General features: G+C 32.4%; 1 protein-coding gene across 2 annotated transcripts; it reads right to left on the bottom strand.

Annotated features, from left to right (window-relative positions):
* Window positions 1-2,961: 2,961 nt before the first annotated feature.
* LOC107467835 (probable alkaline/neutral invertase D) lies at window positions 2,962-7,029 on the bottom strand. 2 transcript variants are annotated; one of them, XM_016087044.3, is made up of 5 exons: window positions 6,679-7,029; window positions 5,647-6,113; window positions 5,099-5,530; window positions 4,240-4,801; window positions 2,962-3,551 (listed from the first exon to the last, which is right to left on the bottom strand). In XM_016087044.3, exons 2-5 carry the CDS (start codon window positions 6,022-6,024, stop codon window positions 3,256-3,258), a joined length of 1,668 nt encoding a protein of 555 aa, XP_015942530.1. In that variant the 5' UTR covers window positions 6,025-6,113; window positions 6,679-7,029; the 3' UTR covers window positions 2,962-3,255. The 2 variants fall into 2 exon arrangements, with proteins under 2 accessions (XP_015942530.1, XP_015942529.1); XM_016087043.3 differs by having other exon boundaries at window positions 5,647-6,078; window positions 6,679-7,026.
* Between the last annotated feature and the right edge of the window lie 11,672 nt (window positions 7,030-18,701).

Below are 18,701 nucleotides of genomic sequence, written 5' to 3'. Positions count from 1 at the left end.
ACCCCCCATTTTACTTCAACGTATATTTTGGCCCAAGCCATGTGCATCAAACATTTTTATTTATCCATGTTGTCACACTATTTTCAAATATTAATTGAGCGGAGATGTAGTACCCAAAAGAAAAAAAATTGGGTGGAGAAGAAAATAATTATAAGTCAGTGTCTTGTCACAGGGTAATTGTTTAAGTTGTTTAAATAGAGTTCAGATTCACCATAATCTATCGAATTAAAGGATACAATGAAAAAAAAATGTCAAATAAAGTAACAATTAGGTCTTAAAGATTTCGACTTCGTATTAATTAATTCTTGGAAAAAAAATTACTCATATGTATTGGTCCTCTACAATAGCAAACAATGAACATGTTATGTCCTATCAATTTATCACGTAAAATTTACGGTGGTGCATATATGTACCGTTAACTATTGTGATGCGTCTATTTATGAAAAATCATCATGTAGATAATAACGTTTGGAACAAAAACTTTATTTATTTTGATAGGATTTATAGTAAATAAAAAATAGTTGATAAATGTTATATAAAAATTTAAAAGATAATAATACTTTACTGTTTAAAACTATATCGTTTTTATGCTCATGTGGTAATAATAAGACATTTATTATTATAAATAACGAAATACATAAATAACTTTATTTTATTTCACATTATTTATGGACAAAAAGACATATATGTTTATCTTTTGTTATCGTAAAGAACTAATTGATAGTATTGGAAATTAGTATTGATTATTTCTTCCATGTAATGAAAAATGTTAGTCTTTTTGTGTAATTTTTTTAGTTATCTTCTATCCTTATTATTTTTTATAATAAGAGAAAAAGTTCACGATAATTTAAGAAGAATAATATATAATAATGACTGACATTTTCCATTAAAAATCAATAATATTTATTTATTTATTTTAGAAACACTCAAATAAAATTAAAACATTTTAAATTTTAAAGACAAAATCAGAATTTTGAAAAACACGGGAGCACTTAGATATACTTTGTCCATGGTATCAAATTTTTTTAAAAAAAAAAAGTTTGAATTGTCTCTCACAGTTTTAACATAAAAAAAATAAAAATTATTAATTTAATAGTTAATTTATTAGTTTACTTAAATAATTTATTAGACAATAATAAACTTTTAAATAAAATGAATTTTAACCCACAACAAATTAATACGTAATTTATCAGACTTAAAAAATACCAGTACAAAAAAAAAACATAAAAAAGTCTTAAAAAGATGAATAAGTATAATGCTAATTTGGGCATGGAAACATTTAAGGGTTACTCCACTCACATTAATTGCCTCTTTGGTACCATCCATTTGACTGTTATGCCCCCCAAAGTATCATCAATCCATACTCTTCTTCATATCCACGTGCCCAAAAAAATGAAAGAGGATGACAACCCTAAAGTTTGTCTAGCATATCTTGTGCCAAATCTTAATAGTGAGAAAAAAATATATAGAAAAGAGAGAGAGAGAGAATTACATCAATGGTATCTAGGGTATGAACTATGAATGAAGTGCATATGACATGTTGGAGTGAAATATTCTGAGTCTAGGACCAAGCCAGTTGTCAATAAACTACTAATAAGTAATAACCATGTGATAAATATTACATTAATATTCTTCTTGTTTATTAGTTTATTGAAAAAGAAAAAGGCATTTACCCAAATATAGCAGATTTTGTCGATGTTTTCATTAATTTTTAATTAGGGTCTATTGTGAGATTTACGTTTAATACAGTTTTCATTAAACCATACGAAAGTTAAATCTGACCTAGGCTACAAATACCTGTAGTGTTGATAAGTGTTGTCAGTTCAGACACTAACAGAATTCTAACTAACTAATAACTAACAGAATCTTATGTCATTCATACCTTTCATTAACTAATTCTCTAGTCTCAACCAACATAACTGTCATGACAGTAAATATATATATTTTTTCAATCATTTATAAAACTCTCGGCTCCAAAGAAGAGATTTGGTTAGCACTCAGTGCTTACAAGAATATGTAAAATTGATAAATTGGGGACTACCTTTCTGATCAATTGATAATTGTTACCACTATATAAGCAAAACATAAATAATAATGTATTGTTTCTTATAATGCATCAATGGAAAAATTTTATTGATCACAAGAATGAGGAAAGGTGCAAGGACAGATCATGGTTAGGGCAATATAGCTGGATGTAGGTGGAGAGGGTGGCTTCGGAATATGAAAACTAAAATTAAAAATGATTTTCAGATTATTTTAAAAGCATAGACTAATGAGTGAAATTCAGTCACCAAATGTTCACAAAATTATCATTCCTCATGTAATAACTAACCTTTTGGACCCCCAAAAGTTTGACACAATGAAAATGACATGCATTGCAACAAACGTGTTTAATTACATTTTTATGTAGCTAAAGGTATTTGTCAAGCAATTAAAAATAAAAAAATTGCTTTTGGGAAGGTTACTGTTGAAGTTACTGTTTATGTTAAGAAAACTACTTTTAAAATAGAATCTTACTAATTACTCTTATCTTTTGTCTCTAAAAGTTGTTTTATTTTATCTAAACCACGTTTCGGCTTTAAAATATTTAACCGAATATAAAGATCATTATTATTTTAATCGTAATGATTTTGGAAAACAATTATTTCAAGTTAATTCTTTCAAGAAATAGTTAAATACAACTTTGAAACAACCAGAGACCATAAGGAAGAGTTTGCGTACTGTGGTCCGATTCCGAAATAGCATTCATGGTAAATGAAAAACAGAACAATAAAATTTAACTGAGGTCAACATTTGAGATTTCACACTAAATCGAATTTCTTCTAAATGTGATTTGTGAACAGCGCGTAAATTCGTCTGGTTAAAAAAGAAGCTGAAGAATAATGTATTCTGTTCTCAGTTCTCGGCCTTTTTTAAACGAAACCTTGTTGATAACTCTCAAGACAAAGAGAGAGGAGCATATCAAACAAATGAAGATTGTTTCATATCTTTCGTCTCTTACTAATAATCCCACGCAAGTGAGAGAGAAGCATGGAAAACTTAGCAAATGAAATGAGAGTGTCTTTATCTTATTTGGGAAGAGCATGATGCCCAGTCTCATCAACAACTATTTTACACAAGCCAAACTTTTAATCAAGCCTACGAGAAAGGAAATTGCCAAGAATAGTGATGTATATTTGAAAGAATAATATCTCTCACCTTCTAAGTGTCTATTCTTTTTTTTCTTTGTACTATTTATCTATCGCCTTGTCTTTTTTAGCAGGTCCAAGAAGATGATCTTTTAATCACTGGCTTCATCTGCTTGTCTTCTTCAAGAGAAATCATACCCAAGTGTGATGGGTCCTCCAGCATCATCTTTGCTACAAGATAACCTGCAATAGACCATGTTTGATATTTTCTTGCCTGTTTCCCAATATATCTCCCGAGTTTACCATCATAGTATTCCGGCCACCCATCCTTCAGCAAACGACTCTCAGCAAGCTCAATTGCACGTCTTGCTATTTGAGGTCGCCCTGTTTTAATGCAAGCTGCTGTTACTAGCCACAGGAGCACTGCACTCGAGAAAAAGAAAGCCACCAAAATTCAATACTTATGTCAGATGTATGAATTATCAGCAATGCTTCTAGGTATAGGATAAGAATCAGAGTATCGACTATCGTTCAGTGAAAAAAGAACTGGAAATACTGTAGAATACATCGAAAAATATTGTCAGTGTAGTTAAAATATTGTGCTAAGGTTTGAAACCCACTGTAAGCATATTGTGCCTGAGCCCTGCGGCCAAATTCATGATCAGCACACTTTGTGGGATTAGAAAACAAAATTGTTATTGTTATATACTTGATATGTAAATAAAAGGGAATATAGATAGCTTGCTTTTTGATAATATATACATATTCTACAAAGAAGTGTTTCTTGTAAAGAGTGAAGACATAATTTTAGAACTGGCCATATAAATATAAGTATTTCATGTTATCGAACAAGAACAAGTAATTTCTTCAAGCCAAGTTAACTATGTGTAAAATGGTTGATCGAAAAAGATGAAAGATTAATTTAGTTTAAACTCATCCTAGATTTAGGTCAACATCAAAGCTATAGAATATATTTTATCAAGTAGCAACATAAGTTACAATAATCTACATTTAAAATAACTAATGAAGTTATATTGACTAAGAGTCAGTTAAATGTACTCTGAACTCTTAAGTTTAAACAAGTAACAAAGCAGCGAGAGAGAGGAAGAACCTGGCCAAGATCCTCCATTATGGTAACTCCATCTGGTATTTTTTGGATCACAACCAGTAACAATTCGCCACTCATGGCTCTCTATTGCAGGATAAGATATTTTTAGGGGCATTTCCCCAACCAACTCATCCCAACGAGCTTCAATAAGATCCATGATAGCCATTGATTGCTCTGGAGTCGCTAGAGAAGATAGAATTGCAACACAATTGCCTAAAGCAAACCATCGAAAATCCATCCGGGCTGGACTGACATTTCCAATAAAGTAGCCTCCACGGGTTGGCATAAAGTCAAATACCCACTCTGGGATTGAGTCAGGAATAACGTTGAACTTGTTGACGGCAGTATGTGAGTATTCCTCAGTCTTATACCGATAGATATCATTTAGTTGTTGGAAATCAAGCCAAAAGTAACTCCGCATGTGATAACTTAAAGCATGCAAACGCTTCACAATGCGTTCTACACATTCTTTTCCTTCTGCATCGTCTTGTTTGAGCATTGATAAAGCACATCGCAGTGCCATGAAGAAAAGTGCTTGAATCTCTATAGGATACCCATAAATGCCCTAAAAAGGTTGGAGAAATAATAAATAAACATGGAGGTTCTTCAAAAATAAAAATCACCAGAACATATAAGTGAATGCTTGTTCCCAAGGACTTGGAAATTACATACAATAACTAATAAAGGAATAAGGGCAAAACCTGAAACAAAAATAAATTGCATTTGCAAATTGGAACACCTTGAACTATAAAATAGCCAAGGTCCAACTTTGTAATATATAATGGAATGCAACAAGCCAAAAAGCAACCATTCTCATTGTCATATAACATAAGCAACAAATAAACTGCAAACTATGTCATACCATTCTTCGATCAATCATGCAACATCCGTCAGCACAAAGCAGAGTTGGGAAGGTATCAAAACCCTCAGACAGGCATAGAGTCAATATAAGCTTCATTCCCTTTTGACAATCCGGTGATTCAGCCAGAGATAAATCCCCAGTAGACTTTGTGTATGCACGAAGCAAGATAATCCACCAGAATCCAGAGTCAACAGGAGCAACTCTACCGATTGCACTTTCACCAAAATCTGCAATAAGAGTATCTGTTTTCCTAACAGGATCATGAAGGACTTTGAAACTAGCTGGCATTACACCTTCACCAAGCTTAAATCGATCTACTCTTTTTTCCCACCCCTGAAGATGCAAGGTCTTCAGCAAAAAGTTCTTAACAATATCTGGTTCACCATTCATCAGAAAGGCTAAAGCGCTTGGCACAAAATCTCGAACAAAGACCTATGCAAGAAAAATGTGTATCAATTAAGTTTCCATAGCTAAAATGAGTCACATTTTTCAAAACCTCCATAATCACACCAAAAATTAATAACAAGAAATCCAGACTTGGAATTCACCTGATCATAGTTCAGAACCTCCTCCGCTTGATGATCAACAGCTGCAATTGTGCCAACAGGTTGGCCTCTGAAATGGACTAGAGACCTCCGGAGGGATTCCCAGGCGTCAGCAACCATGGGATGAGGCTCAAAGGAATTCCGTGTTGAAGAGGCTGGCGTGTCAAAACCAGATCTTACCCCAGGCGAGTAAGTGTCATAGTTATCCATGCCCCCTCTCGCCAAACCAATAGACAGCTCGCTAAGCGACCTCTCATCGAATGATCTCTGCCTTTCAATATTCAACCTTGGCTTGTCAAGGAGACGTGAGAGATCAAAATCATCTATCTCAGAGATGGAGGCATGAGAGCCGATTTTCTTTAGTCCAATATGCCCGTCCATTTTCTCTACTTCCCCAACAACGGCCAAATGATATTATACAGAAATAGAAATTATCTACAACCAAACAAGAATGTTGAGAGAACGAAAAGCTGTCAAACACAAATCCAGGACAAGCACATTACTTATATCACCCAAATGAGTATAAAATAAACAATAAACAACATCAGAAACGTAAAGCACACTCAGAAGTCAAAATCAACACGATCCAATTTATTAAAATAACATTTCAAAGATAACTCTTCTTAACACTAAAGCTCCACGAATGCGAGTAAAATCTAAAGAAAAACCAAACAATTCCTCAACACGCTGTTAGCATAACAAAAAAAAAATGAAGCAAAATCTTTCAACTCTATCAAACATATCAACAAATTCACACAACTTAAAACAAAAACTAAACCACAAAATGAAGCAACAAACGAGAAAAACAAGTAACAGATCCAGATGCAAGAGCTAAAAGCCAAAAGAAAAGTGGAAAGAAGAATGAAACATCATCTCACGACTCGAACACCGAACTACGGCGAAACAAGGAATGTCTCTAAATGGAGATTCGAATTCTCAAGGATCGCAATTCATCGAGAAGCAGGAAAAGGAACCAAAAACACAGATCTGAGCTTAACCAGCGGGAAAAAGAATAGCGAATCGCGTTGTTCGAACCTGAGGGAGAAGCGAGGTGTGGCGGCGGCGGAGCGAGATTTTCCGGTGGCAATAATGGTGATTGTCCGGCGATTTCGCCGGGAAATGGTTGCCGGAGATTTAGAAGAAGAGAGTGAAGGGAAACAGAGAGGGGAAAAATTTTAACGTGAGCTCGAAAGCTCGTATTTATAACGCGGAGGAGCAATTTAGAGAGAGAAAGTAGTGAGAAATAGTTGAAGAGAGATAAAGCGTAGTAGCCAATCGGAGACCGTTTCACCCAGTTTCGTTTCTTTTCTAACAATTTCGTTTTCGGGAAATGGGGAGTACCGGTATTAGCCGGTTGCGGCAAGGAATCATCCACGTCAACAAAACGACACCGTTTTGCTCTTCTGTTCTTTTCCGACTCGTGCGTTTCTTCGTTTCTGATTTGGTAGCGAGGAGCATGTGTGTTTGTGTCTGCGTCTATTTATAATTTTGAAAGGGATATTATTAATTTTTTTAATTTTTTATGGAAATTAATTAATTAATTAATTGATTCATTAATTTGGGTTGGTGGGTGGATTTCTTAAATTGATCTGATTCTATGTGCCACGCCCCACGGTACGACAGCTACATTTCAACTTGCAATTTTCCTCCTATATAAAAAAAAAATATGAAGGAAATTGACTTCTCTTTGTGTACAGAGGATGAAAGAAAATTGACTTTTGAGTTTTGACAAAGCTTTTTAGATGTTTAAACCATGAAATATGTACATTTTTGTGTGTGTTCTTTTTATAATTTATTTATTTTTACAATTCGAATATGATAATTGAGTTATAGAGATACGCATTTAGTGCATAATAAAAGGAAAAATTAAGGCCCCATTGACTAAACAGGGATGGATATGGAATGATATTTATTATGTGTTACTTTAAATTTAACCGTAAATTTATTCAGATCCATTTGTCTTTGTTGTGTTACTAATAATTAATTATGCCGCATAAATGTAAAAAATATCATTCTATTATGTCAAATTTGATTATTTTAATAGTTAATAATTTTATTACAAAATATATAAATATATTGTTGTGACTGATAATTGTATTTCAAGAATATTTTTTACTAGCGATATTATAGAAAATTACGTAATCTACTATCCGAAAAAAAAAAAGAAAAAGAATATCTATCTTAGTAATATTAAAAAAACAAAAAAATAATCAAACTTAATGACTTTGAGTTCAAATGGCTATAACAAAAAAAAATCGTTACAGTTAGTAGTATTAAATATGTACCAATATTAAATATTTTACCCAAATCTTATTTATTGGTTAGTAATTACTAGTAGTATATTAGTATAAAATATGTAATGATATTAAATATCTTGTCCAAATATCTACTGGTAGTAATTATTACTTTATTAGTAAATATCTTATCCAATATTTACGGGTATTAATAATTTTAGAAGACTTTCAAATTTGTCTAACTGCCTTATTATGATAAACTTATATTAGTAACATATATAATTATTCATATATATTTATATTCATAAGTTTAAGCTTTTAATTTTGAAAAAGTAACTTTATTACATATGCATGGTATCAAAATTTGTATCACAAAATAAAGTATATATAGATTTTTATTATTATTAACAACAAAGTTAATATAAAATAAATAAAAAATTATACAAAATTCACACAAATACAAAAAATACTACTTTATTTTACATAAACTTTTGGATAAATGATTTTTTGACATGTCTAATATATATATATACTTGTTACCAATTTTAGCAGTCCAAGCTCAATTTTCATATTGCTCCTAATAATACATTATTCTCAACTAGTCTCATGATGTTATGATTATTATGTCCCTATTAAATAAATTTGGATCACAATCATTCATTAATTGACATTAAAATATAATGATATTGCATATAAATAATAGAAATTATTCTCCAACTATTAGAAAGACAATATTATTTAAAATTAATTTATATAACATAATATTCATAATTTTAAACAAATAACATCCGTAATTATATATTTATTATATTTTAAATTACACAAATATTTTAAAAATAATTAATAAATATTAAATAAAATAATTTTAAATTATTTAAGTTAATTTTTTATTATCTTCTAAATATTATTGTTTTCCAAATATGGTATAAACCGAGAATATGCCATACCACGAAGAATGCTGTGACACGTCCTTTATTATTCCATTGAGAATCCAAAAATTGTAGGAAAGTAAGAATATCAGTTAACAAGAAAAACAAATAAGCTTTGACGTGAGTAAAGAATCCTTGATCCTACTCTTACATTTATTAAATTATAATTTCTCAAATCAACCTTAGAATTCTCTTCTTATCTTATACATTTCCTTAGCTTTCTATGAATTCTCTTCATATCTTATACATTTCTTTCGCTGAAAGAGAGGTTATTAACTTATTATTACTTATATATATCGATCTACTTATCCAAATAGCGGAAATGATATGAAAAGACCAACGAACTTTTTATTCTCTTATTAGCTAGTAAGTCAGTATAAGAAAATTATCAGGGAGTGTGGTAATAACTACGTGAAGTCGTTTTTGTTTTTATTATTGTTGAAAAGAGCGTATTGAAAAAAAAAATTAATACGGTGAAAAATCAGGTGAAGTCAACTTTACGTGAAGTTGATATCTCAGAATCGTTGGATAAAAATTTAGTCAAATTAGTCAAATCATCTAACAACTCTCAAGTATCAACTTCACGTAAAGTCGACTTAAAAAAAACTTTTATACGTATATTTAATTATATAATATTACATCCGTAAATTAAAATTAATTATTTTTTATATTAACTACAATAATAAGGATCATCCAAAAATTAAATATAATTAAGGTAAAAAAATTGAGATTTTACACGAAATTAAAAATATAAATTAAATACTTAAAATATGAAATCATGACAAGATTTAAATAATAAAATTGTCAGACTTAATACAAATTTTATAAAATTGATTAATTAATTTAAAATTATAATCTCAAAAAAATTTAAGAGTTAAAATCAAGATTCTAGTTACTATATATGTAATTGTATAACTGTTTAAAATATTTTATATTATCAATCTATCAAAATTAAATTTTTTAAAAATGACAATCATAATATGTAATACAATATAATTGTCAGCGGAGGATATAAAGGGGACTATTCACAACTACATTAATAGTCTAGTTAAAATTGGAAGAGTTGTTAAAGATATGGATCAAGAGATGGTGGAGGGTACCAGCCGTTCAGTGGCACCCAATGCACCATGAGAGTTCTAATGTGGAACTGTAGGGGTTTGGGGAGACTCTAATAATCCACAAGTTTAAAGGGATGTGCCAATTTCACTCTCCCGAAATGATTTTTCTCTGTGAAACTACCAACCAATCTTAAATGGTGAAACGTAAAGTCAGATCATGCAGATATCAAAATTTCACATTAGTGGATCCGAATGGAATATCAGGAAGAATGACTTTGGTATGAAAAGATCATGTGGAGGTACATATTCTATTTCAACTCTTTTTTCATAATTGCTTCGGTTAAAGATGAGAATAAGAATGTGAGTGAGGGTTGGTTGGAGTTTACTTGAGCATTAATGAGCGGACTCAAATCAATCAATTCAAATAACTCTTTTCTTGACTTTGAAGGTAGCTTTATCATGTTGGGTAACTTCAATGCAATACAAATTATGGAGAAAAGGAGGGAGAAAATATGATGTTTGATGTTTCTATTGAAAATTTCAATGGTTTCATTGACGATATCAATTGATTTATTTTGGAATGATAGGATAGCGGTTCACATGGTCAAATAGGAAGGCTGGAGAGGTGTTAATTAGAGAGAGACTTGATCGTTTTATGGCTCGAATGGCCTGAAGGGAGATTTATGTAGATGCGGTGGTACGAAGATTATCGAAAAATGGTTTGGAACACATTCCTATCATATTTGATTCAGATTCTCCAAGATAGTTTACCAAAAGAAGATTTAAATTTCAAGAGCGGTGGTGTGAGATGGAGGATATAACAGGGATGGCAAAACTCCCCGAGACGCGGGGATCCCTGTGGGACTGCCCCGAATGGGGATCCGACTATGGAGAATTTTTCTCGTGGGGATGGGGACGCGGGACAAAATTTCCCTGAGGCAGGCGCAGGGACTCAAGCGGGGATCCCCGTCCGATCCCCGTTAATCCCCGAAATTCATAAATTTACTGAATTGTTCTTAATAGTTTATTTCTCACATATGTTTTTAGTCATTTCACACACACACACACAAATATATATATATATATAAACTCAAAATTCCTAATCCTCATTTGCATAACTCTTCTTCAATTCAGAAATTCCTAACGTTGTCCATACTCCATCCAACCTCTCTGCAGCCACCCTCTCGCCGCTCTCCCTTCTCACCGCATCGTCACACCTCACCGTGCCATGATCTTCACTGTGTTGTGCTCTCTATTTGCGGCGTTCCTTTCCGTAACTTTATCGTCATGTCCATTCTCCTCTCTGTTACAGCGTCTCCCACCTTGTCCACTTCTCTATCCTCTGGCTCGCTGTTGCATTCCCCCACTGCGTCATTTCGAAAGAAGTCACCATCTTGTCGTTTAGATTTTTTGTATAAAATCTTGTTATTTTTGTATAGAATGGATACTTACATCTCTATTCATATGGAAATTAATAATTAGTTAGAACTATCAGATAGATGGGGAATGGGATCCCCGCGGGGAATGGAGCCCTGTGGGGAATGGGGATGGGGAGCAATATTCCCCCACGGCGGAGAACGGGGGCGGGGACGAAGAGTAAATCTGGGGGCGGGGATGGGGAGCAGGGAGGCATCCCCCGCCCCCGCTCTACTCCATTGACATCCCTAGATATAAGGACATTGATAGCGAAAGTTTGGAGTATGGAAGTTAATGGCTCACATATGTATATTTTGGCACATAAATTGAAGTGTTGTAGGCATCGTCTAGTGCAGTGGCAGTAGCATAATAAATCCAACTCTAATAAGGTAATTGAAAAATTAAATCTTAGGTTGGAACAGTTGAGGATAGCGGGTTATTTTGGTGGGCTAAAGGTGTTAGAGGTGGAGAAAAAATTAGAAGAGTAGCTAGCAAAAGAAAAAAGTTTTTGGAAGGAAAAATCAAAATGAAAGTAGCTGAAACAATATATAATAGTAGTTCTCAGTGATCACTTTCAGTACTCAACAAATTCATCATTCAACTCTGAGTTCCAAACTCGCCTTAAACATCATCAGTTCTCAAGTCCTCAAGTTCATCATTAATATAGTACTCCGTCATAGTGCCCAAGTCAACTAGTTCATCCTCAGTACTCCATAAATCTAAGTCTTCGTCTTCTAAAACTCATAACAGAAAATTACCAATTTAAATCACTAACTCATCTTTACTAGTCTTAGAGTCTAATTACTAGTTAAGAGCCTTAACTAGAAGTTAAAGAAGTTTGGAAAGTTAGAGAACCGTTGAAAATAAAGAAAAAATCATTTTTCAGCAAAACAGGAGTCTCGTGTGCGCAAACTTTTGTCCCGCATACGCACATGGTTGAAAAAGGATGGTCGCGTACGCAAGACCCTGCTTGAGTACGCGAGTATCCAAAAACAGAATAAAATCCTCGCCTCGCATGTTAAAAACTTGTGTACGCATGCCTCAAAATACATGCTCGTATACGCATGCTAGTGCCCGCAACCGTGAGAGCACTTGGCAGTGGCCAATGCTCGTGTCGCGTGCATAGATCTGCGTACGCATGCACTCCCAGACTTAGAAAATTTTGTAAGTTGTAGAAATCAGATTTTTATACCGAACTTCAAACGCGCATAAGTTTGTCAGTTTAAAAAATTTTCCATCCATTATTCGAACAACTAAAAGCTCTCGGACCCAACTTTCACTTAAATCAAATGTCATAAAAAACAAAGGTCCGGAGGCTATGTTATAACTGGTCAAAGTTCATCAAAATTCAAGTTTTACACAAAATCATCAAAGTCCTCTAGTTTCCAAAATCTCAAAACCAAACCAATCAAAACCTACTCAATTTCATCACCAAACACTACCACGCACTACAATTTACTATTTCATTGCACTTCAATCACTTCCACACCTATTTCACTCAATTTTTTCACCTCTTTCCACCATGATTCAACAAAACTCACAATTTCCAAATCAAGAGTTCAATATTAACAATTTTTGCACAATTCAACTCTTCATAAATATCATTTATCCTATATCATCATTAATCCTCATCATTATCATCATTTAACCCCAAAATCAATAATCAACATCATTCATTAACAACAACATCATAATCTTATCGAAATTATCACAATCGTTAAAATCATCATATATTATCAATTCAACAATTATCAACAACCAATTCAATCCTATCCTAAGGTCTACTAGTCTAAGGTTCATGAAACATTACATATTACATAGAAAACTGAAATCATACATTGACTGATTCCCAATATGCACAAAATCACTAAATTTGATTCCAACAATCTTTCAATCACTAACAATTCACCAAACTCAATTCTAATGCTCCCAATCAACTCCAATAATCACAATTTCAAGCTATACATACCAATATTACCATAATTAATACATAGAGTTCACCAAATTCACAAATCTATAAGGGTAAAGAGGAACCTTACCTTTTTCAATGGTGTTTGGGGGCACAAATCAACAATAACCTACTATTGGATGGCACCTAAACAACCAAAATCACAAAATTTATTCAAAACACAAACTTAAATTTTCGAAATTCTTAGGACTAAAGAATGGAGTATGAAACTCAAAATTTTACCTGAAAATCCTAGTTAGAACTGACAGGTTCAGCGAGAGCTTAACGTGACCGTAAATGGAACGCAAATCAGAGCATCGTAACTCATGTTACAAGCAAAAGAGTGAGAGTGTGAAATGTGAATAGTATTCTTCTTCTTCCTTTCTCTCAATTCTCAGCTGGTTATGTTAGTGTTTTAGGGTAAAACGAGGCTGAATAGCCTTCTATGTTTGTATATATATGTTGAGCTTGGGTCCAACTTGGGCCTAGCCCGATCCATTAGTGATTTTAGCCCGTTTGGCTCAACTTTGTGCCAAACTTTTAGAATTAGTGCCTAATTTTCAATTTTAATTATTTTTCTAAATTTTTCTACAATTTTTATTACTTTTACGCAGTACCAGACAGACTTAAGTTGGTACTTCCGACTAACTTACCGATGCATTTTTACGCAATTTTCTATAGAAAATTATATTTTTCCACTCGAAAAAATTCACTGAATTCAAATCTCACCCATAAAATTTCAAAATCATATTTTAACTTTTTTAAACCTATTTCGAGCAATTAAACTTATTATTTTATTTTAATTAATCGTTTAATTATTTCTGGTTCTTACACTACCTCAAAACTAAGAGGTGCGGATTAGAATGTGAAATGACTATTAAATTGGATAGAGTAAAGTATATGTTAGAGTTGAGTGAAGTTTTTTATGGTTCATCATGGAGAGAATGGGTTTTGGAATCAGATGAATTTCTTGGATCAGAGAACTAGTCACTATTGTTTCTTACTTATTTTTATGGAAGGTCAACCTTATGACTTTTTTTAAGCCAATAAGGGGTATCCGGCAAGGAGATCCCTTCTCACCTTATCTATTTCTATTCTGTGCGGAAGGATTATCCAATCTGTTATACAAGGTAGAAAAAAACAGGTCTATTAAGGGAATTTAGATTTACATAAAGTTTTCAATAGTCAATTATCTTTTCTTTGCTGACGACTCTATCTTATTTGAAAAGGCTAATAAGGGATCATGCAACAATATTCAATCTCTACTCAATGAATATGAGATACTTAGGCGGACAGAAGGTTAACCTCTACAAATCAGCAATTTTTTTTCCTCAAAACACCCCACTCGCCAGAAGACAATAGCTAACAGAGTTACTTAACATAGAGCTTGTGGGAGTCCAAGATAAATATCTATGCCTTCCTTTTATTATTGAGAGATCTAAAAGAACAACATTCGGTGCAATAAAGAATAAAGTTCAGAAAAGAGTTCAAACTTGGAAGAAGAGTCTATTATCAGCAGGTGGCAAACATGTTTTAATCAGAGCTGTCGGAAAGCTATTCCAATATACACGCTTTCATATTTCAAGCTTCCAAATTCTCTAGTGGAAGACATATACAGGATTCTAAGACAGTTTTGGTGGAGTTAGAAGAGAATGGAGACAAAGATGGCTTGAGTTAGTTGGGATTGTATGATCAAACCCAAAAAAATGGCAGATTAGGATTCAAGGATTTCAGAGCCCAGATCTTAGTCTTGCTGGGTAAACAGTTTTGGCGAATTACTATTAAACCTGATTCGCTACTTTTGTGTATGCTCAACACAACAACAATCCAGTAAAAGACATCAATTGGGTACATGATTTACTTATAGTGGATGAAAGATGGAATGAAGAGCTAGTTGAAATAGTTTTTTTCCTTGAACTCAGTTCGTGAATTCTCTCCCTGCCACTGAACGACGATGGCGAGGACAAATTTGAATGGATCTGGAACAAGAGGAAGCAGTATGATGTGACCTTGAGGTATTGGGTGGCTTATGATTTTTTTTTTCATTCACCAGTTGAGCACCTTCCAACGGCGATGACGAATTCAATGCTCTGGAAATCAACTTGGGGGTTAAAATTACCATCCAAAGTAAAAAAATTTCTGTAGAGAACATCCCATGAAAAATTATCTATACTCAATTTGATCAACTAAAGATTCTCAGATACTTCAGCAATGTACCCAGATGTAGAAATGACAATGAAACAATCCTTTACACCTTGGTGCAATGCAGTCCAGCTCCTGAGATTTGGTCTTCCTCTCTTTTTGTGAATGGTATAGTGCAAAATAGAATCATAGAGTCTGTAATTTGGTGGCAAACGATAAGTAGATGCATTGGAAGAGAACAATCTTTTATGATCCTCCTTGCATCTCTGTGTTGGACATTGTGGAAGACGAGAAATTTAGAGGTCTTTAAAGGTGAGAAGCTGACAGTAATAATAATTGTAGAAACAACAAAGAAACTAAAAAAATGACTAAGTTATAGAGCACCGTTCTTTATAAATTCTCAATTTTTTTTTGTTAGTATTTAGTATTTATCAAAATAAAAATTTTTTGTTTTTGTCCTTATAATAGATAATTTATTTTTTTATATATAAAGTAATGTAATTACATATTTTTAGAAAAAAAAAGACAATCATATAATAAGTGAAAGTGATAAGATATCTATTTGAGATTTTCTCAATTATTCAACGGTTCTTGTTTATCTTAGCCTCTCGTATATGTCTTATGTAATCATCTTTTTTTCGTGATGGGAATTTTGTTTTATTCCTGCAATCATGCAAATTATATTATTGACATAAAACCCTTCACTTTTTCTTTTAATTTATTTTTGGAAAAAAAATTATTGATATAAACTCTGCTTGTATAATCATATCCTCGATCATTTTAATTTATATAATATGATCGGATTTTTCGTCAGATTGTCAAATCTTTCATACTCCTTTCGTCTTTTAATTAATCGTTATCTTTAGTGCATTAAATGATTAATGTATTTAGACATATTTATGTTATGATAATCCGAACGGATATATTGTTCGTTTTGTTATTAATTTGTACCCTTCCCTTTTGTTTTAATTAGTAGTGTGAATGGATATTCTTTATCGTATCTTTTGTTTTATATGATCTTACTATATATATAATCATTGCTTTATTTGTTTAAAAGGTGGTCACACAAGAGATATTAGTGTAATATATTAGAAAAGAGAAATTGATTTTATCTGCTCTTAATTTTAATATAATATAATATATTGTCGTAAAATAATAAAAAAAAAGTTGAACTTTTTTGAACCAAATATAATTCCAACTTGGCGACTTGACTTGCAGCTTCTCCATCACACCGCTTCTGACAAACAGAGTAAAATGACGAAAAAAAAATGTTTTTAATTAACTAAGAAATCAATAATGTACTATACATACATTTCAATACTATACATTTTTAGAATAAACAAAATGGTGTCCTACACATGCAATGTATATCTCTAATTTCACGAAAATAATTAAGTGTAAAAGAAAAAAAAAAAGAAAAAGAAAGAAAGAATCTAAGGTAGTTGCATGAATGAGAGAGTTGGTACGTAATTTATGATAGGTTCAAGAGAGCATCACATAACACTTTCCGATTAATCTATAATAATATGTCTAATTATTAACCCTTTTGTTGTTGGACATACAAACAATATATATAATCCAACCACATATATATAGTGATAAATACTAAATTGGTATCTTAAAAATTTCCATATTAATAAAATGATATCTGATTTTTGTTATTAATAAAATAAATTTTTTAAATATTTTAAAATTTGACAAATGTACTTCCAAACTTGTTGAAGCACATCATTGTCGAACATAATACTAATATAGTCCATCGTATTTTGCTGACCTGGCAAAAACCTCCATCCCTAATCTCCTCAACGTATTCTCCCCCTCCTTAACGCAGCTCGCACTCCTACCCGTGCAGCCTCTCTCTCTCTCTAAATTGTCAAAATACTCTAATTCTTAAATGAATTAGCAGTGCAAATTCTATGGCCCTCTGTCGTCTTCCAGTAAACGTTCAGTGAGTTTAAATATGAAATAATCATTTGTTCTTTTCAAAAATTTAAGGATGACATTTGGAATTTTGTTGAAGCAATAATATTTAGGATTTTAAATTTTTGAAACTGCTTTTAGTGTTTTCCTTCCTCTCTCTCACTCCACCATGGTTCTTGAAGACGGCAGCGAAGATCGCACTAGTGGTGGATGAGCAAAGAAGACCACACCAAGGAGCTGAAGGCAGCGATTGAGCAGCTAGCAGTGAGAGCAACGCAAGAGGTTGAGGCACGTAGATGGCAGGGGCGTGGTGTGATTGAGGTGCTGAGGAGATGGATCAATTGAGAATCTCGGATAAGAAGAATAGTCGAGAGTACTCCAATGGACATGTGTGGGTTGGGTATTACTGCAATAACCATGGTGGAGTGAAAGGGGAAGGAAAATACCAAGAGAGGAAGGAACCATAATGGAATCGTCGATTGCCTCTCTGGATAACTGACCCGCCATTTTCGTCATAAAAAACGTCATTACTATTTCTGGAGAAAGCAAGAGAGTGAGAATGCAAGCGCAAGAGAGTGCACTAGGGAGGGAAAGGAGGAGTGCATTAGGGAGGTAGGGATAAGGGTTAGGGGTTTGCTAGGTCATCAAAATATGGTGGCCACGTAAGCATCATGCTCGTCAGAGATGTGCTTCGACGAGTTCAGGGGTACGCTTGTCAAATTTAAAAATTTTTCAGAGACTATTTTGTCAAAAATAAAAGTTAGGTACCATTTATGAATTAAATTTAATTAAATTAGTCCAAACTCAACAAAAATCACTCATACACATGCACGTGAAATCACACACTTCTTCTTCTTCACGTTAATAACACTGAAATTTTTTAAACGTGACGAAAAAAATTTTTAATTTTGACACATGACTTTTTTTAATTTTAACACTAAAATTTTTTAAAGTTCTGAACTTAATGCTGCAGTTTTTTTGCTTCTTATTCTTCTTTTTTTTTAGTGCAAAATTTATGTATTTTTTTTATAAAATTAGGTATTTTTTTCTTTAAAAGTTTTTGTAGGTATTGTCAAAAGGGATAAATAGAAAATGAAACAAAAAATTGTGTAATTTTTTTCATTCGTCTTTGTTTATTTTTCTTATTCTTTTTAGAAAGTAAAACAATAAAAATTATGAAAACTTAAAAAAAATATGAAAACAAGAAAAAGGAGGAGAATGACGATGATGATGATGATAATTTCTTAATCGAAATATAAAAATATAAAAAAATACATAATACCAAAATGTCTTAATCATGACATAGGAATTTTTTAATTTTGATATCAAAATTTTTTAAACGTAACACATAAAATAAAATATTACAATTTTTTCTTATTCTTTTTTAGGAGAAGAAGATAACAATGACATT

This window comes from Arachis duranensis, chromosome 9 (genome assembly GCF_000817695.3).
Source record: "Arachis duranensis cultivar V14167 chromosome 9, aradu.V14167.gnm2.J7QH, whole genome shotgun sequence".
Lineage (NCBI taxonomy): Eukaryota > Viridiplantae > Streptophyta > Magnoliopsida > Fabales > Fabaceae > Arachis > Arachis duranensis.
The sequence above is the reverse complement of the archived record's forward strand: the minus strand, read 5'-3'. Positions and strand labels throughout refer to the sequence as shown.

What these genes read in the sequence shown, in the direction of transcription:
- LOC107467835 (XM_016087044.3), bottom strand. Translation starts at nt 6,024, where the DNA reads ATGGACGGGCATATTGGACTAAAGAAAATCGGCTCTCATGCCTCCATC. An exon ending in GCATGATTGATCGAAGAATG is followed by an intron (nt 4,802 to 5,098) that starts GTATGACATAGT and finishes CAACCTTTTTAG; the next exon opens with GGCATTTATGGGTATCCTAT. An exon ending in TAATGGAGGATCTTGGCCAG is followed by an intron (nt 3,552 to 4,239) that starts GTTCTTCCTCTC and finishes TCTCGAGTGCAG; the next exon opens with TGCTCCTGTGGCTAGTAACA.